This window comes from Chrysoperla carnea, chromosome 1 (assembly GCF_905475395.1).
Source record: "Chrysoperla carnea chromosome 1, inChrCarn1.1, whole genome shotgun sequence".
NCBI lineage: Eukaryota > Metazoa > Arthropoda > Insecta > Neuroptera > Chrysopidae > Chrysoperla > Chrysoperla carnea.
Window position 1 is genome coordinate 31,417,418 of NC_058337.1, and position 22,514 is coordinate 31,439,931.

Genomic DNA, 22,514 nt, shown 5'->3' on the forward strand with positions numbered 1-22,514 from the left:
TCATAAATGGTTCATGAAAGTTTTCAAAATAGATAAAAAGTGGTGAAAAGCGTTTTTACGTTTGAAGTAAAAGTATACTTTACGAATTGAAATAGATTGTAGAATCGAAATTGAAATTTGTTTTTTCATATGATATTGTTAGTATGAATGCAATTTAAACTAGCGAATGTGTACAAAATTTAACGTGAACATCATACAACTTTTGTTCACTTATCTATTTATAAAAAACAACTTTTGCTTAAACAAAAAAATCCATAAATTGGTTAGATAGGTCCCTAAGCAATTTTAGTAGTTTAAACAATTGTACACAAAGTGCATCATGCTTACATAATAAAAATTTCTTCATTGGGTTGTTTTTTGGAAATGAATTATAGCCAGCATAACAAACTTTTACTTATCTAAATAGCAGTTCTTTTATTATAAAATAAAGTTCGAAAACTAAAACCCCGACAACTACAGATCGCGCTCTTAAAAGTATGAAAACAAGAAAATTTTTTCATCTGAAATTGTTATGATAAGTAAAATCGTCATTACAGTCGGGGGACCTCTTTTCGGTCCTGTGGAAAACTGTTTAATCTTAGAGGTCCCCCGGCTGTAATGACGATTTTACTTATCATAACATTTCAGATAAAATTATTTTCTTGTTTTCATACTTTTAAGAGTGCGATTCTGTAATTGTCAGGGTTTTCGTTATCGAATTTTATTTTATTTAAAGCATTTTGGGGCTATAATTTCGTAAGAAAGTATAACAACATATTATATATATTTGAAAAGTGCTACCGTAGTCTTCTAGAGGGCGCCGTATTCAATCTAATGTCACGGAACATAGCCTATATAACCAGCGGACGATCAAGACGATTTTCACGATGCTTCACTTGTCAAATTATGATAAGAAGTTTAGATGCTCGGACGAAAGAGGCGAAAATACATATAATTTCGCAGTTAAGTATAACAATATATATATTTTTGAAAAGTCCTAATTACGCTTTCATTTGATACCAAACACTCTATCATTAAATCGAAATTTGTTTTTCGATTATAACTTTATGTCCTCTAGAGGGCGCCATATTCAATTTAATGTGACGTCACATAACCTATAACCAGAGGCGATCAAGACGCTTCTAACCATGAAGGTTATAAGAAGGAGAACGATCGCTGTAGAAAATATTGTCCCCGAAATATGGATAAAATAAGTGAGGCGCTGCGGCCGCTAAGTAGTATCAATAAAAGCGGGCTGTTGTGCGCTAATTTGAAATGATATATCAATTTGTCCATTATGCAACTAACTTCATCTACTTGTACTCATAAACAGCTAACTTCGCAGATACTACTTCTTGATGACAGCGCGGCTGGTGGCTGAAAAATGAACTATAAATTCTACAATTTTTCAGGCACAGGTGCGCTAATGCTTTAGTACATAGCGATCTTTCTCCTTCTTTATAACCTTCATGCTTCTAACGATACTTCACTTGTCAAATTATGAAAAGTAGTTTAGAAGCTAGGTCCGAATAGATGATCATACATACATATCGGTCAAACACATAACCCTCGCCATTGTATAGTCGGGGTAAAAAGTATAAACTTTAAATGGAAATGGAACACATTAAAATAATATCAATCGCCATTACATTGAATTTATTGGTCAACTATTATTATATTTATGTTTAAAGTGTGATTTTAAAACTTATGGCGTCATGCCTGCTAGTTCACATGAAGCATAATCTTGATTTGCTTCATGTGAATTCGGTATTTCGGTAATTTTATCAACTTAATCAGGCAATAAGGACGCATAAGTTGTCTGGCTCGTGTTCTTTATCGGCGGGATCTAAGAGCTGACATATCCCCACAAAAATAATGCATAGTCATGAGCAAAAATGGTGAAATTTTTCCCATTTTAGTAGTGTAACTCTCGCGTTGGTCTAACTTTTGTGAAATAAAAACGTATTGAACACAAATCATCCGTCAGGTATTAAATGACTTTCACCAGATACATCACTTATAGTCATGTATAGTTTTCCGCATTCATTCACAATCACGTCAACCACGGTGTTCTTAAATCCGAAATGAAGTTTATCTACGCCCGTGAGATAAAAACTACTTATCTCGCACATTTTTCGTGAATTATATAGTTTACATGCATTTTCATTACCACACGCGTTTCCAACCAATCAAATAAGACTAATAACTGTTTAAATGTTGTAGTTTTCTCATTAACTCAGGACAAATTTTAATAACTAATTTCACACACATTGCCTGAAATTTCGCATGCGTACGTTAATAATCCTCTTTGCCTATCTCTATTATATCTCTAAAACCATCGGAAATCGCAACACTACAACTTATATGCTCATTTTGCATATTTTCTTTTAATTTTTCTTTGCTGGATTAAATTTTCAGGATCAATTTTGGACTTTTGACCAAGAATTTGTATACGTCAAATTAATGAAAAAAATTGTTTACGATTTTCACACAATAAGCACGGAGTTCGAAATAAAAAGTTAGTTTCAAAATATGTACACTCACTGTCAGAAAAAGTGCCACAATTAAAACCATTCTAAGCGTACGCATCATATGTTATGTTATAATAGTAACACTTAGAATGTTTTAAAACGAGCATTTTTTGTGACATTGAGTATACTTATACTTCAAAAAACATATCCGCAAATCAATTTTTCGAGACTATTTCGAGGTCCAAAAAATTAACTAATTCTTAATCAATCATTTTGTACGACAAACCAATTTTTATAGTGGAAATATTAATATTTATTTCAATAATCTGCTTCAAAGTGCCTTATGCCTAAACATCCCGTAATGTTACATTTACCTTAATTTTGGAAAAAAACTCTGAAAGCTTTTTTTGCGTCGGCAGACATATATTTTTTCTTGCAAATCCACATACTATGAAAAGCAAAAGCGCTAAACTAGCTTAAAATTGAATTCCCCTGATTCAATTGCAATGACGTTCATTTATCAATTTTTTCAAAAATGGAAATAGAAGTTAAAATATTCTATTATATTAAATGTATCCACTCAAAATAGAAAATAAATATTAGTTTTAAACAAACTTGATATGTAATAAAATGAAATCGAATTTAAAAATCATACTTACTAGATTTTCTAACGATGAATTTATAAATACTTCGCCAGTTTTATTATCAATATCAAATGGTAAATCCATATTAGTTTCATTTCCAACGAACGGAGAACTTTCTAAACCATATAGTAGTGATGTTGTTGATTGTTGTGGACTTATACTCTCATCAATTCGTACACGTGACACAATTGTACCAATTTCTGCATTCGATAATATTCTCCAATTTCGATTATCAACACGTAAAACGGGTGGTGGTTCAAATCCTTGTGCATTTACCAATATTGTTGGTGAATGTAATTGATTTGGAACTGAAATTGAATAAATTCAAATTACTTTCTGAGCTTTTATTTGATAAAAAAAGTTAAATTAAACAATGTTGCAAAAAATTTATCACCCTATTGAAATATGCTAAAATAAGTCGTGGATCGCGTCTCTAGGATGCCAAGTATTGTTGTTAGAGACTTAAAAACTAAGTACTTTGATTATAGTGTATGTTGTTTTCTCTCGAGGTTTCAAGATAAGTTTATACATACTACCTAAACATTACTAATTTAAGAGCGTGTGAAATTGGAAGAGTAAAAAAGTAGTACAAACTTGGCAAAGTCGTTTTAAAATGATATTAGGCTCAGAGTCAGTGCATATTTTTTATACCATGTAAATATAAAATATACATAGTATATTAAGTCTAACCCCAAGCTTGTAACGCTTAAAAATATTGATGCTACGAACAAAATTTTGGTATAGATGTACATAGAATCATCTAATTAGAATCGTCCATCTGTCTGTCCGTAAGCACGATAACTCATAAACAAAAAGAGATATCAAGCTGAAATTTTCATAGCCTGGTTAAGAGCAAAAAAGTCGAGTTCGTAAATGAGCAACATAGGTCAATTGGGTCTTGGGTCCGTAGGACCCATCTTGTAAACCATTAGAGATAGAACAAAAGTTCAAATGTAAAAAATGTTCCTTATAAAAAATAAACAACTCGAAGTATTTTTTCGTTAACATCACTGTTTACCCGTGAGAGTGCAAATTCTATAGAATATATTATATGGGAATATCAGTTATATATGTGTGACATGTATGTATGTGCAATGTCACAGAGTAATCAAGACTGTCTATACATGGTGTTTCATCAATTAACTCAGTCAATTGTTTGTTTTCACTTGTTTTAATATAATTCCAGCAATATGAAATTGATATCGTAATTAAGTGCCATAATTTCGTCACCAACAATATTGAAAATTTTGATTTTAGTAGCATCAAAAATAAACAACTTTTGTTTGAAACACTTTTTTGTAAACATCACTGTTTACCCACGAGGTCGCTAATTAGGTGGAAATTTTATAGTGTGTATTAATATGGGAATATCAGTTATGTGTGTGTGGCTATTTAAGAGTGTATATCTTTCTTCATTTACGTGACGTCAAAAAACAAACAATTGCGTCATCAACACTGTCTATACATGGTATTTAAACAATTAACTCAGTCAATTGTTTGTTTTCACTTGTTTTACATATTTTATTAAGGTCCAAAGTTTGAAAGATTGTGAATAGAAATCATCTCTGTTTTGTTTTCATCTGGATGAACATATTTAAGAAACAGAAGTTTTATTTTAATTTTTCAAAGATACTTCTTTGCTATGTAAACAGAGTGACCACTTTTGCACCATCTTGTAAAACGAGTTAAGTGTATATTCTATAGCTTCTATATATGAAAATAAAATTCAAACATATATTTGTAATATGACTACCATTGTGATTTTTTCGAGGATTTCTAGCAGGAGATAATAACATCCTAGCTACATAAAACAGCCACATAAATAAACTAATTATAAAATAATTATAATTAAATAATTATTATTCAAATAATTATTTTTGGCCACACAAAATTTTTTCCTTTTAAAATTATTTGTTTATTCGATTGCTTCGCTAGTGAATTGATTTTTTTTTTTTTAATTTTTAAATACACACATTGATGCAACAAATGAAATGTTTTAAGCAAATATTTGCAAATTTTGCTTTCAAAATTTTTACCATATCTAGTTATAAGAAACTTCAGAACCATTCCGAGTAGATCCTTGCCAAGGAGAATTGATTATCACTTATTATGGAAGCGAATTCAAGAATATATAATTAAAATAAATAACGGTGGAAAATAAGAGATTATTACCTTATGTTTGCCTTTTGCATTCAGATACAGTCAATATTTTCGGGGATTTCATTAAAATAAAAACTTTTAGTTTAAAATTTCTCTACATTTTTATACCATGAATATGAAATATATCAAGGTATAATAAGTTTAGTCCCAAGTTTAAACGACAAAAAATATTGATGCTACGAACAAAATTTTGGTATAGGTGTTCTTAAAATTACCTAATTAGTCCATTTTAAGTTGTCTCCCCGTCTGTCTGTCAACACCATAACACAAAACGAGAAGAGATATCAAGGGTGAGTTCGTAAAGGAGCAAGATAGGTCAATTGGGTCTTATCTTGTAAACCGTTAGGAATAGAACAAAAATTTAAATGTTAAAAATGTTTCTTATAAAAATATAAACGACTTTTAATTGAAACATTTTTTCGTAAACATCACTGTTTACCCGCGAGGGCGCAAACTAGGTGCAAATTTTTTAGTATGTATTATATGGGAATATCAGATACATATCAGATAGGCTACCTAACATTGGCTATCTTTCTTTATTTACATGACATAAAAAAACAAAAGATTCCGTAATCAACACTGTCTATACATGGTATTTCAACAATTAACTCATTCAATTGTTTGTTTTCACTTGTTTTTTATGTTTTAGGTTTTGCTTTATAAAAAAATTGTGCTAAAGTATTAAAAAAACGGTACAATATTTTTTATTTACTAACCAATAGACTAAGCTTAATCAGTCAGTCTATGTGTCTGTTAATAAAAAGATGATATGATATGATATGATATATGTTCCATGTCACATTTTAAACCGCAGACATTATTGAACTGGAAATACAAGAGTAGCTACTAACTAATTAACACCAAATAATTATGAATAGATACATTTCACTGACGTATTTGTCATGCTATGTAAATATTAAATGCATAAATACGTTATACATATTATACAGGGTACAAGAAAAGCATGCTTTGTCATACTTTTGCGCTTTTTTTTTCAACTAGTAGTTATTTTTTTGTGCAAAAGTAGTAGAATACTATGGCCAAATTCACTTTGCACTCTTACGTATTCTTCTTCTTCACAAATTCGCATTTTCACAATTTCAAAAGTAAATTGATTCATTTAAATCATTAATTTATCGTCAAAATAGCTTTATCAGAAGGTTAAAAACGTTTAAGTACAATTTTTTCTGTTCGCAATCTGTTCTCTTCTGTACCCTTCATGTGTTATTTTACAGAGACTGTCCCATTAATAGGCATTGACTGACAATTATTCCTAAAGGAAAGCTTTTGGTCCAAAAGTTAATGGGTAAGGCAGTACAAACAATATTAAATTTAAATTTAAACGTAAATAGATAAAGGAGGCCATGGTATGTAAGTACGACCCAAACACTACGAAAACACATTTCCATTTATTAGAAAACTAACAAGCCGTGGATAGAGTCTTGTAAGACCCTTGAGGTGCACACGAATAACTTCCCAGCATAATAAAAGGTTTAAAAATATTTAAAAAATAAAAACTCGATTGACTCGAAACGACTCAGTTGAATGATGAAATTTTCGGACCATATTATCGTTGCAGCATTCTATAGGTGAAAGAATTTTAAAATTGGTTAAGTAGTGAACTCAAAAATGACGGTTACACTATTTATTAGATTCTTACCTTTGGTGCAGAATCTTAATTTTTTTGAAAAAAAACGCATTTTACTTTCTGATAATGTAGCATTCTATGGGTGAAAGAATTTTTAAAATGGATTAAGTAGTGAACTCAAAAATGACGGTTTGTATATATTTTCATACAAAATTTCATCCCCTATTTCACTCTTTTAGGGGATGAATTTCAAAAAATTCTTTCTTATATGAAACCTACTGTATAAAATCAAAATCTTCTCAAAATTTCAAACTTCTATCATTAGCGATTTAGGCTTGGCGTTGATATATAAGTCACGACATTGCCTATTTTCCCTGCAGATTATTTCCACCCTCTGAAACGTTTTTGATTTTAAATAATATACAAAAACAATTATTTTGAAAAAAAAAATCTTCAAAACCGGAGCCGTCATTGAGGACTCCCTAAGAATGACTATTTCATGAATTTACTTTATCCGACTTATGGAAGATGAAAGATAACAGATTATTAAGTATTAAAGATTATAGATTTTTTTTTCAGTCACGATTATCTCCTAGTTTTTCTCTACGTAATTATTGGGCTTGGGATAAAATATCGAGTTTTTTTGCCCTAACATTTTGCCTGTTTATTCACAAAACAGCTTATATATTTAGGTATAACAATTGATTTTAGGAATATGACTAACTGTGTGTTAAAATTTGAACAATGAATTATATCCACATCACATTACTATGTAAATATGTGTAGATTAACGCTTCAAACGATAATTGTAATCGTCATATGAGCCATAATTGCTGTGATGACATCATTTTTATAATAAAACAAATGGAAATAACAACTAACTGAGATAAAAGCTTGAAAACCCTGCATATACTTGGATATCAATGTTTTAACTTTGTAAATACTGTAGCATATAGTTTCATGCTACTTATAAAAGTATGGTGACACTTCAGAGGCCGAATTACATAACTTGGCGGGTTTTTGAAAGTTTAACGAATAGTTGCCATATAATAGTATGCGAGTTCAAAGATATCGCTTTGGAATTAGAATGGCGGCTATTTGGAACCAACGAAATAGTATGGCATGATTACTTCGTGAATGACTGTTCGAAAATGATTTGGTACAAAACAAGGGCATAATTTTCTTCTCCATAATTACGTTATTCGGGCTACAAAGGGTGACCACCGTACTTGAAACAAATTATTTGAAATTAAAAAAAAAGGTTTTGGTTACTACCCAATCAGCATTTAAAGATAATTTTCTTTAAAAATAGATTAAAACAAGTGAAAACAAACAATTGACTGAGTTAATTGTTGAAATACCATGTATAGACAGTGTTGATGGCAGTCATAGGCAATCGTTTGTTTTTTGATGTCCGTAAATAACAAAAGATATCCACTTTTAAATAGCACATAACTGATACTCCTTTATTAATATATACTACAAAATTTGCACCTAATTAACGCCCTCGTGGGTAAACAGTGAAGTTTACAAAAAAATATTTCAAACAAAAGTTCTTAATTTTTTTATAAGGAATATTTTTTACATTTAAGCTTTTGTTCTATCTCTAACGGTTTACAAGATGGGTCCTACGGACCCAAGACCCAATTGACCTATATTGCTCATTTACGAACTCGACCTCACTTTTTACCCCCTGAGTACGCTTTAATTTCAGCTTGATATCTCTTTTTTTTTGAGTTATCGTGTTGGCAGACAGAGGGACAGACTAATATACTTTGTATATTTCATATATACATGGTATAAAAATTAAGTCTTGTAAAGCAGATATATTCTATACCTATAGTAAGGTGAAATAATATTTTTTTCTTCTAAACGCTATTTTAATCTTGATAGTATTGCTACTTGGGAAAGATACTTAAATAAATTCACAGAAATATGATTTTATGTTATAACAACATAAAATTCACAAAAAACATATTATTCTGCAAAGTATCTCTAACAACAATTCATGTAATAGGTTGGCTGATAAGTCCCCGGTCTGACACATAGATGGCGTCGCTAGTATTAAATGCATATTATTTTTATATAGTACCAACCTTCAAATGATTCGTGTCAAAATTTGACGTCTGTAAGTCAATTAGTTTGTGAGATAGAGCGTCTTTTGTGAAGCAACTTTTGTTATTGTGAAAAAAATGGAAAAAAAGGAATTTCGTGTTTTGATAAAATACTGTTTTCTGAAGGAAAAAATACAGTGGAAGCAAAAACTTGGCTTGATAATGAGTTTCCGGACTCTGTATTTTTTCCCTTCAGAAAACAGTATTTTATCAAAACACGAAATTCCATTTTTTCCATTTTTTTCACAATAACAAAAGTTGCTTCACAAAAGACGCTCTATCCCACAAACTAATTGACTCACAGACGTCAAATTTTGACACGAATCATTTGAAGGTTGGTACTATATAAAAATAATATGCATTTAATACTAGCGACGCCATCTATGTGTCAGACCGGGGACTTATCAGTGTTATACTCCCTTGCAAATAATTTGAAGACATTAAAAATAAACTACACATTTCTGCAGACATTCAAATTGCAATAGGAAACGACCAAAAAGAATTGAATAAACTTTGCAAATACCTTTTAGAAACCAAATTACTATCCAATATCAAAAATCTCTATTCTAACATTGGACTTTTACGGGCCTAAGACCTAATTGACCTATGTTATTCAACCTTACTTTTTACGTCCTAAGCACGCTATACAAATTTCAACTTTATATCTCTTTTCGTTTTTGAGTTATCGTGTTGACATACAGACGGACAGACAACCGAAAACGGACTAATTAGGTGACCTGTACATAAATTTTGTTGGTAGCATCCAATTCCAGCAATATGAAATTGATATCGTAATTAAGTGCCATAATTTCGTCACCAACAATATTGAAAATTTTGATTTTAGTAGCATCATGGAAAACTTGATATTATACATGCACTAAAAATGTTTCAAATACAGTAGTAGTCTTGGCAAAAAATCGTATAATTTTACCATAAATTTTCTGGATAGAAACAATTTTCTATAAGTAAATTTTAATTTTCTATCGTATGCACAGCAAATAAAATATGTGTTTTAACTTAAAAGTAACATTATACAACACTTTGTGAAAATTGTACTATTTAGTTGTGTTCTCATGACAAAAAAGACAATTTATAACTAAACACAAAGTAGCGTAATTATTTGATTAAAACTTTATTAAAAACTTAAGTTTTCATAATTTCACTAAAGCAACTCAACTACATGACTATTACACATGAAGTTTGTGAAATATTGGAGGCGGAGTATTTTTGCTTGAAATGTTAAGTTATTGGCTATTTAATCAGTTAGATTTAATTTGTTATTGAAATTACATTCTCTTGTATATAATCTGTCTGTCTGTCTGCCGTCTGTCTGTCTGTCTGTCACCATGATTACTCAAAAACAAAAAGAGATATCAAGCTGAAGCTGAAGCTTTTTATAGCGGACGTAAAAGGTGAGCTTGAGTTCGTAAATGATTGACATAGGTCAATTGGGTCTTGGGTCCGTAGGATCTATCTTGTAAACCGTTAGAGATTGAACAAAAGTTTAAATGTAAAAAATGTTATTAAAAAAAATAAACAACTTTTGCTTGAAACATTTTTCAGTAAACATCACTCTTTACTCGTAAGAGCGCAAATTATATGCAAATTGTATAGTATAAATTATATGGGAGTATCAGAGCTGGGAGATAAAACTTTCTGAACATTTTGTGCTTAAAATTATTTATACAATGTGCATTTGTACCACCTAGATATATAAATACCATTAGTATGACAGGATACATGCGTTTAGCAATGCGTCTGAGTGAGAGGTATTATATACATGTGTATATCAATTAATAACATTTGTATGCAACAAAACTCCCACTCTCTGCGTGCACAGAACAGAAGATCTGTCGTATCGTATCTGTAATTTTACAATTACATGCTCAACAGATGTATATAATATCTCTCACTTAGATGCATTGCTTAACGCACGTATTCTGTCATACTAGTGATATTTATATATCTATATGGTACAAACACACATTGTATAAAACATTTTTAAAGAAAAGTTCTATATTGAAAATAACAAACAAAAAGGCTTAATAACACGAAATTCAATTATGTTGTTTTTACTGTTTCGATATTTTAAAAACTCACCGTATAATAATATAAAATTATTTAATGAATACTAGAAATTTTTGAAGGGTATCATCGTAAGATAGATAATGATTGTAAAAGTTTTGTTATTGTAATTTATTTTGAAGTTTTGTTATAATAAAATACTTTATAACTATTATTTATTATTTTAAGTTTTTTATTTTTAAACAATAAAATTTAATTTAATACCGTTATGGTATTATAGTTTGCTTTCAAGCTACTCGTAGCTTCACGCACGGTATTGTACAGGGTTATTTGAAATAAAAATTCCATCCAAAATATGGAAATATGGAAGTAACTACTTTAAGAGTATATACAATTTATCAAAATTAGTTCAGTAGCTTTCATCATCGCCCGGAGCCTTAACACCGCTCTTCTAAGCTCGATAACCTCCATTCAACTTTAACCAATATTGCTTCAGTTGGTATTTCTAATATGGATGCTTTCTACGACGATTTTCTAATCAAACCAATTCAACATTCTATTACAAGATTGTAAATCTAACAAACAATAAATAAATTTTCTATGCAATTCATTTCAAAACCAGAGAATATAAAGAAACAAATATATAATATATAATTCATACATTATATTTAATAACATATATCGATATTCTTTAAAAAGGAAAACAAACCAACACAAAAACTCGTAACGTATTTGAATGGATATAATTCAAATATAAAAACTGCCAATACGAAGTTTTATATGAACAAAACCTTTTTTTTATCTTTTAATTAATTTTAAGATAATTAAAAATAGTATGGCAAAACACGCCTTTCTATTATAATGAAAATTGAGATGACTCGAGTGTCGAATTTATAAAAATTGCAATAAGTATACAACTGAGCATAAAACTAACACTCATAGCACAGCATTATGAAGTTGTATTCTGGTGGATTAATGAAAATGCTTACATATTTAGTTCCTAGTTTTAATAATGCCATTAATTTATGAATACCATACATTATGATGTTTCAATTGTACATAGCCATGGCGCATTCGTGTTTATTACCCCCCCCCCCACCAAAAGGAGGGTTGTTATAAGTTAAGCGCAATTAAAAAAATTACCTTGACAGGTAATTTAATCGAGAGCTCCGTACCCGATAACAACCGAAAAAGCCTAGTTCGCAATTTACTTTTCAAACAAAAAAAATAAAAATCGGTTCATCTGTTTAGGGGCTACAATGTCATAAACGAACTGAGCTGACTTGATTCGTGGCATCGTAGGTAGCCTCTAAAATACTGAACCGCTTTTTTGTTTGTCCGATAATTACATCGAAGGTGTTCTTAGCTATGATTCAAGTGCGTGTTAAGAGTTTCATATACGTAAAGAGACGAACTAGAGAGGAAGCGATGATCTTCAAGGGGCTGAGTGGATTTTCTTGAAATATAGCTAAGAACACACTTGTTAATCCTTTAATATCCTTTTCAATATGACGGCTACTAATCACTTACCAAAGGAATTGTAACCTGGGATGTCTATATTCACCTTCTCTCCCAAAACAAATAAAAAAATCACATAATATAAATTTTATATTTGGTGAAGATCCTCTCGACGCGAAAGTAAATCTGAGAAGACAAATATTTGACATCATATTTAAATAATTTAAATTTAAACAAAGAAATGACCACTAAATAATTGACAGTGAAAAATGATAACAATTATTATTCAAATGTATTCATTTTGTTTTATTAATCATTTTCAAGATATTTTAATTACGCAAAGTGGTAAGTTGATGACATTCTGTTAAAATTAATGATTTTTGTTAGTATAAAATTGAAACCCTCTTCTTTTTTATTAGCTTTTCTATACACAAAAAGTTATCTGAGTTGGAGTACCCGTCAAGATTGTATTCGATTACAAAACAGAGCTAGCACAAGAGATAGAAAATTTAACAATCCCATACTATACAGGGTGTTACTAAAAGGTCTTACAACGATCTACCACATATAGCTTCGAAACTTTTCGACATTTAATTTTTGTCTCAAGCTTGCTGCTACTAAAGATTAAAATTGCAAATTTAGAGTAAATCATGAGAATAATCGATGTTTATAAAAAACACTCTTTTTATAGTTAACTTCATCTACATTCCGTACTTGAAATCAGTTACCTCCATGGCCGTAAATAATTGGAGAGTTTTAGCCCCAAATTTTACGCCCATAAAATGATATTACTTCTAAGGTTGAGTATGAAAAACCGTGTCACCAAAACAAATTTTATCAAAATCGCGCTATCCGTTCAAAAGTTATGGAAGAAAGGATTTCAAACTGGCAACGTTAAGAGCTAATAGCGCCAAAACGAAGCAACTTTTACAAGGACTTGTTGTAAATGTTTGGCTGAATTGACTGATTTGATTTACTTTGAGCTAAGATTTATGTACCAGAGAATTGAAAAGACTGTTTAACGACACCCTGCTGTAGAAAATAATTTCTATCTATTAAAAAAAAAAGAGAATATTAATAATTTCTATAAGATCGAGCTTCTTTCAGTTTTGTACAAATCGATAATTTAATTTACTCCTACAAATATTTAAGTGATAGAATTAGGTAGGGCCTTTTTAAATAAAACAATACTAATTCAATGTTAAGATTATTTATTAATGCGTGCATACGCACGTTACCATCACTCAATCAGAAGTGCGTAGTGTAGTACTCTGGTATTAACCAGAGCAGTGGTCATAACATCACATGACCTCCCCACTACTCATAGAGTAAGACGGTTAGTCGTTATTTCCAACACTCCCTCCCGACTAGCCGTCCTCCATCATTCTTACAAAAAAAAAATTATACAAAATATAATTTCTTAACATATAAAATTACATATCTTTAACAATTAGAATAATAATGATTTTTTAATTAATATTAGATGGCAATCCGGTGTGTCGTTAAGCTTATTTTCCTGAAACATAACAATTAGTTATTTAACATTGATCTAATTTAGTATTCATTAACTTATCAGTCAAATATTTATGTAGATCAAACGCTAAGGGTTTTGTGAATATATCAGCAATCTGATTCTTAGACGGGATCCATTCAACATCAACGAGGTTTCGCGTTACGCATTCCTTTACATAGTGTTCTCGTACCTCTGTCATATGTCTTAATTTATTACTACCGTTAGTTTTCGCACACGACGCGGCAGCTTTATTATCACACCATAATTTTATAGGATAAAATACTCTGTCTAAAATTAATTTAATTGAATTACTTATAGCTATTAATTCCTGACATGCTTCACTCATTGCTACATACTCTGCTTGACATGTAGACAGTGCTACATATGGCTGTTTATGAGTTCGCCAAGTGATTGTATCACCGAACAATTTTATTACGTACCCACAAGTTGTTCGAGATCCTTTACAATCTGCTAAACTTGCATCAGAGTATGCCTGCATATCATTTCGCTCACCAGTGTATCTCAATCCTAAGGTTCTGGTTCCTTTCAGATATCTGAAAACTCTTTCAACCATACGCCAATCACTTTCAGTTGGATTGATTTGGTGTCTACTTAATACATTAACCGCATATGATATATCTGGTCGAGTTGCCCCGGCCAAATATAGCAAACTACCTATCGCTTCTCTGTAAGGAACATTTTTAATAGTTTCAGTTGTAACTAACGAATCATCATTTATATCTTCTTCTCTCAGCTTTCTTTCTCTATTAATTACCTGATTAGTAACCATAGGCGTTCTCTGTGGACTCATATCATTAAAATTAAATTTTTCTAAAATTCTACTTATATATTTTTCCTGACTAAGAATGATTTCTCGACTTTGTCTATCTCGATGTATTGAAATTCCCAGAAATTCTTTTGGTTCACCTAAGTCACTCATCTCAAATTCCTTTTTAAGTCTTGTTTTTACCTCTCTTAATTTAGATTTGTCATTAGTAGCTAAGATAATATCATCTACATACAATATCAAAATAAGAAGTTTTTCATTTTCTCTCCAAATAAATAAACAAGGTTCACTCTCATGATTTTTCAATCCTACAGTCAAAGCCACTTCAGTAAATTTTTTATTCCATTTTTTAGGACTTATCCGTAAACCATACAGAGCTCGTTCTAATTTACACACCGTAGTTTCCCTAATTTCTTGTGTAACATTGACACCTTCTGGAATTTCCATATAAATTTCCTCATCTATAATGCCATTTAAAAAGGCAGTTTTTACATCAAGATAACAAGTCTCTAAATCATACTTATTAATTATAGCAAACGCAGACCTAATTAATGGTAGTCGAGATACAGGGGCATAGGTTTCTCTGAGATCATAATTGTTATTGTCTTTAAAACCTCGAATCACTAAACGCGCTTTGTATTTAATTTGATTATTATTTTCAATTTTCCTTTTAAAAACCCACCTAGAGTCTATGATATTTAATCTTTTACCGTTTTTCATTGCGGTAGGTCGGTCAACTAATGTCCATACGTTATTTTTATCCATAGAATTAAGTTCGTCTTTTACAGCGTTTTGCCAAAATTTCCATTCTTCTGATTCCATCGCATCTCTAAAAGATATTGGGTCTTGTTGAATACCCGCTAACATTGCATGATAAATTTTATCCTGAGTTTCGTTCGTCTCACAATTTATTCTTTCATCAAAAACTAGGTTAGCATTAATTTTATCGTTTTCATCAATAATTTCAGAAAAACTACTGTCTTTAATTAATTTCTCGTTATTAATTTCCATATCTGTTACACAATTTTGTTGTTTCTTTGGTCGTCCTCTTTTCCTTTTCTTCTCTCCCTCCGATTTTAATAATTCTAACTCATCTCTATTAAATTCAACAAACCACTTCTCTTTGCTAACAGATGATTCTTCAACTGGCCAATCTTTCACACTATCTTTATCATACTTATCACCATACACCAGTTTTTCATTAAAACGAGCATCTCTACTCTCATAAAACTTTCCTTCTTCTGGTTTCAGGAACTGATAACCAGTAGGTGTATATCCTACCAAAATTACGCGTCTCCCTTCGAATCTAAACTTTGGACCAGTTTTCCTTTGTACTTTAATATATGCTACGCAACCGAAACGTCTCAACTGATTAATATCAAAATTGTGATTCGGTGCAAACCTTTTTAAAGGTGTTATCATATCGTTAGACTTGTGAGGTGTTCGGTTGTAAGCATATACAGCAGCACTTAAAGCAAGATCCCACATATTTTCAGGTAATTTCGCATCATACATGTAGGCTCTTACTTTCTTTTGAATTGTTTGATTGAACCTTTCTGCTACACCATTGTGTTCAGGTGTGTCAGGACTCGCTAATTGTTGTTCTGCACCCAGAGCTTTTAATACTTCAAGCGTATATCCCCCTGTATACTCGGTACCTTGATCTGTACGCAAATAACATACTTTCGCGTCTCTACCTAACAAATTTCGTGCGCTTCTTACAAATGCCTCGAAACAGTGACCTGTTTCACTTTTCGCTTTCATTGGATATGCCATTGCTAATCTAGAATAGTCGTCTATGAAAACTGAAATAAATTTATACCCTTTTGGATGAGATATTGGACTTATAGGCCCCATATTATCAGAGTGAATTATTTGAAGAGGTTCAGTTGCCCGTCGACGCGTTGAGTTGAATGGTCGTTTATTAAATTTCGCAACCATACATACTTCACAATCTAAAATAGTATCATCGAAAACCGCAGTTCTAAGATCTGCATTTTCTGGAAATTTACTTTGAAAGGCTTTTAAATAACTAATAGACGCGTGACCCAACCTTACATGCCAAAGCATAGCTTTCTTATTTTTAGCAAAACTTTTATAGTTTTCATTGAATGGAGACTCTTTCTCTGATAGTTCAACAATAGGTAATTCATCTATATCATGAAATTTTCTATCCCATATAGACGTGTCAAAATTTGAATTTTCATAAACAAATTTTCTTTCACTTTCTACTACGGATTCTAGTTTTTCAGATTCTACAATCAAGTCATCATTATCTATATGTAACCTTTTTACTGGTAACTCATCTCTTGCATTATCATTACATTGATTATCTCCACTAAAATCAACATTGTTTTTAATCTCATCTCGTATCTGTTCACCTGCGTTTGAATTTTCACTCTTCTCCAAAAGTTCTTTCGCAGTCACACTTCTCGTTTTATATCTTATTTCATTACAACCGTCCGATCCATCTGAAGTTAAATTTGCAATTATTTTTCTACTTATAACACTATTTTTATCAGTATTCTGACTATTATTAATTTCAAACTCTATAATCCAATAAGGTTTGTTATAAACTCCAGTGATAAATGATTCATTTGAGACAGGATCAAAAATATCAATTTCTTTATTATCTAGATAAATACTAAGTCCCATCTCTGCAAATTTTCTAAGCGATAGTAGATTTTCTGACAAAGCTTCTGCATATATAACATTTTCTATTTCAATCAATTTATTATTATTTAATAAAAACTCAACTTTACCCGCTCCCTCCGTTTTCAAATCTGCGGATTCATTTTTATTAGCGCATCTAATTTTACCGTGATCTGATTCATCAAAAGATTTAAATATTATCTTACTATTGGTTAAGTGTTCTGTTGCACCCGAATCAGCAAGAAATCTCGTAAATATTCTACTTTGTTCAGAAATGTCTTTAAAATTGCAATTGTTATCATCAAGATCGGATTGTTGTAAATAATACTGACTATGATTAACTGGAAGATTATCAAAAGACATCTTACCTTTATTTTGTTTAGTTTCAGTTAAATTCGCACCTACATCTTTCTCCTTTCCCTTCTGTTGAGATCTTTTATCATTGTTTCTGAAATTTTTATAACCTCCTCTTCCTCGATTAGGTTTGAATCTTTTTGCATCTCCGCCTCTCGCATTATTATTCTTCCGTTTCCAATTTTGTCTTCCAGTATTCTGGTAGACTCTCGATCCTCTAAAAGTGTTAGAACGTCCTCTGGTGAAACCACGGCTACATCCTCTACCTCTTTCACTATGTGATTGTTTTAATTTTTGCAAAGGACAGTCAGCTGCTTTGTGACTGGTCACTTGCCCACATCCATAACACTTTTTCAGTCCTGTTCCTTTCCATGGACAATTCCTTGCTATATGACCTAGATCATCACACTCGAAACATCTGTCCAAGCAATCTTGTCCTTGATGAGCTTGCATTGCAGTTCCTGCGGACTCAGACGCTGTTGCATGATTTTTATTAGCTTCTGCTTGTAATATAAAGAGTTTTAACTTTTCATAACCAAGCCCTTGACCAGTTGTAGACATTGTCATGAATTCAACTGACTGAACATCAGGAACGGTGGTCATAATAGCACTATAAAAAGCATCTTTCTTTTCAAGTTCTGACAGTGGCTTAACCCCAGACAAATTTTCGTAATTCCTCACGATTTCTTCAAATTTTTCAATGAAATCTGACGCTTTTTCTTTATTCGGATAATATTGTATACTATGTAATAGTCTTCTGAGTGTACTCGAAGAATTATTACACTCCGTTTTCTTAAGATCTTTAACAGTATTTAAAAGATCTACCGGATCTTTAATTCCAATAACTTGAGAATGATATTTCTGATCTAAATGATTAATTAAAATGTCTCGAACTTTGAATTTATGTTTTTCAATAATATCATTATCAAGGTCTCTACGGGGAGAAACAGTCGGATCAATTACATACAATAATTCATGAGCTCTTAATTCCGATGTAAAAAGATCATAGAAATGTTCAAATTTGGTATTTGATGTAAGTTTATAATCACGCTTCATACCCGCATCTTTACTAATGATTTCTACTTTCAATGTTTCTTTAATTTTATTTGCCAAACTGTCAGAATTTTGAGATTCACTAACACCTCTATCTACTTTTAATTTTTTAAATTCTTGCTGTACTAATTTAGATACCTGATTTTTTAATTCACCAATTTCAGAACTAGAAGTACCACCGTCCGATCTGCTCTCATCTCTATCAACTAATTTTTGATAATGCTCATGCATTTTACTGCATACATTATTCACATCTCTTATTTGCTTACGTATCTCATTATTTTTATCTTCAAGGGCTTTAGTTTGCTTAACAAAAACCTCTTTTTGTTTATTGAACTCGTCAATAATCAAACTCTGAATTTTTTCCATTTTAGCAACAGCTGCCTGAGCACCTAACAGAGAAACTTGGCATTGCTTCATCATGTTGGTAGAGGATTCACAAAATTGTCTCACCAGAGACAACACTTCGTCTTTACTAGTGTTACTGTCCGCAATTTGCGAAGCAGTACTACGTGGCGCTGCCATTTCATCACTTTTTGCAACTGTATTAGAAACGGAAAATTGTTTTGATGCAATTTTATAATTAAAATCAATTGATTCTATAATTTTAATTGATGGCAAAGATTTACCTCCTTGGGATAAGTCTGTTTTGTTTAACGAGGAACCTTCCTTGTCGCATCTCTTTTTATCGCATCTCTCACCCTTCTCCTCATCTCCACTCTCAATCACATCACTTAATAAAGCCTCCTCATCTGCCTGAGATACAGAATTTAGGTCATCATCTCCTGGTAAGACTACCCAAGGACCCTCTCCTTCCTGTTTCTCAATCCACTCAGTAGCGGCTCTCCACTCATCCTCGTTCATATTGCTTTTATCTGTTAAATGAATTAATTGTTAATTAATAATATTCATAAACCAGGAGCTATGCCTCAAGCCTGGTTGACTGAACAACAAGTATGGCCAGGTTAAAGCAAGCAGCAATACATATAATCCGAACACAAGATCATACGTACAGCTACTTCTGTAATTCAAGAAGTAAATGAATGCACAGCATCCATCACTAAGCATGAATCACAAACTAAACCTTGTATTTTTATTTCAAATTTACAAGTTAATGACCGTTCATTATTGTTAACATTAATTTTTAATTAAATGAACTTAAGTGAGAAAATCCAAATAGCTGGATTAATTCTCAATATTTTATGTACATAAAATTTGATTTACAACCAACCTGCTTGATAAGGTACCTCACGCGTCTCAACATGGAATAACACTCTCTCACCACTAATACTTAGTGTTATTTCCTCTCCAGGATGGTTTTGGTCAAATTGGAAAATTTTCCTGTATCTTTCCAAGAATTTTTTAAATAATTCCTGGTCTTCAATTTCTGCAGATAAATATATAGCTATTAATATTTTTATTTATTTAAGTGTACACTATTAAAAATTGTCACTCTGTACAATTTTAATTTTTTATTTATACATGAGTATAAAATTTCGTTAAATTAAATTAACTTTTCAGAATTTAATCTGATAAATAAACCGCGTCTATATAAATGTAAATTAAATATTTAAAGTTGGTTTAATTTTTAAAAATAAACAGTAAACAACTAAATCACATCTCAGTCTTTTCAAAATATCCAACAACCCAACGATTGTTCTATTTTGTTACCATGTGCGCTTGGCCCCATGTATAACGTTTCAGGTTACATGATTCTCAAAAGTAATAAAACTTGATTTCAACACTTCTATATACAACATGTAACATGAACATTTTTAATAGGCAAGAAATATTACTAAATATTCTTTCCTAGTTAACAAATAAAAATTCTGTCAAATTTATTAATGTAAAATTACGTACGTATTTTTCGCTTCTCAAAAATTCATACTCATCTCTTAAATATTTCGACACATCTCAAATATAGAAAATTTTCTTTTATATTACTTACGTTGACCGTTATTATGGTCAAGCTTTCCAGTAGAAGACGCTTCTTCTGACATTTTTGTAATTTTTTCAAAACTCAATACACTTCACACTTCACTTCAAAAACAACACACTTCACACTAGTCACTTGAGAACTTCAAATTTTCTTTTTATAATTTAATAAACATTTATTGCTTAAAATTTTGAAAATTTTAATTTATTAATTTTGCGCAGTGGACACGTGTAAAGCTCATAACCTGATAGAATTAGGTAGGGCCTTTTTAAATAAAACAATACTAATTCAATGTTAAGATTATTTATTAATGCGTGCATACGCACGTTACCATCACTCAATCAGAAGTGCGTAGTGTAGTACTCTGGTATTAACCAGAGCAGTGGTCATAACATCACATGACCTCCCCACTACTCATAGAGTAAGACGGTTAGTCGTTATTTCCAACATTAAGGAACATCAATCCACCGGAGAATTGATAAGTAAACTGAAATCTTACAATCAATTTGAAATAACTTGTTATTATTATTTTTTTGGTACTAATTGTTTTTTGGTACTCTACTGTGAAAGATATTAATATTTTAAATTGAAATATTTCAGAATGGTATATAAATGAAAGCAGACAAGTCATGAGATCATAATTTGTTTAACCAAAAAAATGTTTAATCTAGCTAAACAAAAAAATATCCACGTTTTTAAAATAGCTACTTTATTCAAAAATATTTTGTTGCTTTAAGGAAATTTCAATTATATATTATTATTTGTTTATATGACGCATACGGAAGAGTGTCGCACCTTGGCTCTTTATTTACATTTAGATGCTTATTTAAGAAAGCCATTAATTAAAATAGAATAAAAGTAACTCCGATGGCATTATTATTCCTACACATTCTCAAAGAAGGGCAATATTCAGTATTGTGTTTACATATAAACAATATTGAAGAATTTAAAAATGAAACAGTTATCAATAAAAACCTTTATTTATATTTTAATAATGTTTGATTTATAATACATACAAGACCACAATCTATAATACCCCAAGGTTTCTTAGGCCATTCCCACCGATTGTATATGGTAAGGAGGCGCTTTCTTCAATATGTATTCTGGAACAGTTCAGTATAGAGAACAGCATAATAGGAGGTATGAGATTGTAACATTGAAAATCCTGCATTTCTTTAACAGATTCTCTTGTTTCTGAGCGTTTAATAAGTTTTTTAATAAATAAACTTTTACTACTCAACGTATACGTAACATACTGACCTTTAATAGGGAACTCATTAATTGATGCATTAAGTTGGTACTAAACTTCATTTATCACTGGTACAGGACATTGTTTTGCCTTAAGGTATATGACTTGGCGTTTCTTCGAACTTTACCTCTTTAACATTCTGCCTTATGTTTAAAACTAAAACTGCATGCACATACAACAAAAATAAACGGTCTGAAACATCGGACAAGACTTTATTAAATTATAAAATTGATATATTATTCTTGTAATATTTTTATTGAAAGCAGCCAATTGTAAGAATTATTTAAAAACAAGGGACTGCTTCAGTTTCTTAACTTTTATAGGATTACATAAGAATTTATAGAATTTAATATAATATTTAGAAGGATGTAGTTTGGTAAGGGTGAGATTAAGCCAAGATTACCAAGTTACAAAAGTTACTTCAAAAGACATTTTAAATAATATTTGATCAATTTTAGGTAGGATTGATTTCACCACTTTTGACGATTTCCACGTCTCCAGGGAGAGGGGTCCCAGAGGAGAGTTATATCA

General features: G+C 30.9%; 1 protein-coding gene across 1 annotated transcript in view; it reads right to left on the reverse strand.

Moving 5' to 3' along the window:
• The window catches only part of LOC123305807 (tyrosine kinase receptor Cad96Ca), a 192,468-nt gene that overhangs the window by 66,124 nt on the left and 103,830 nt on the right, over positions 1 to 22,514 (reverse strand). Inside the window, exon 2 of the mRNA XM_044887638.1 lies at positions 3,110 to 3,402. Within this exon, the coding sequence (XP_044743573.1) occupies positions 3,110 to 3,402 (293 nt within the window). The remainder of the gene's footprint in view (positions 1 to 3,109; positions 3,403 to 22,514) is intronic.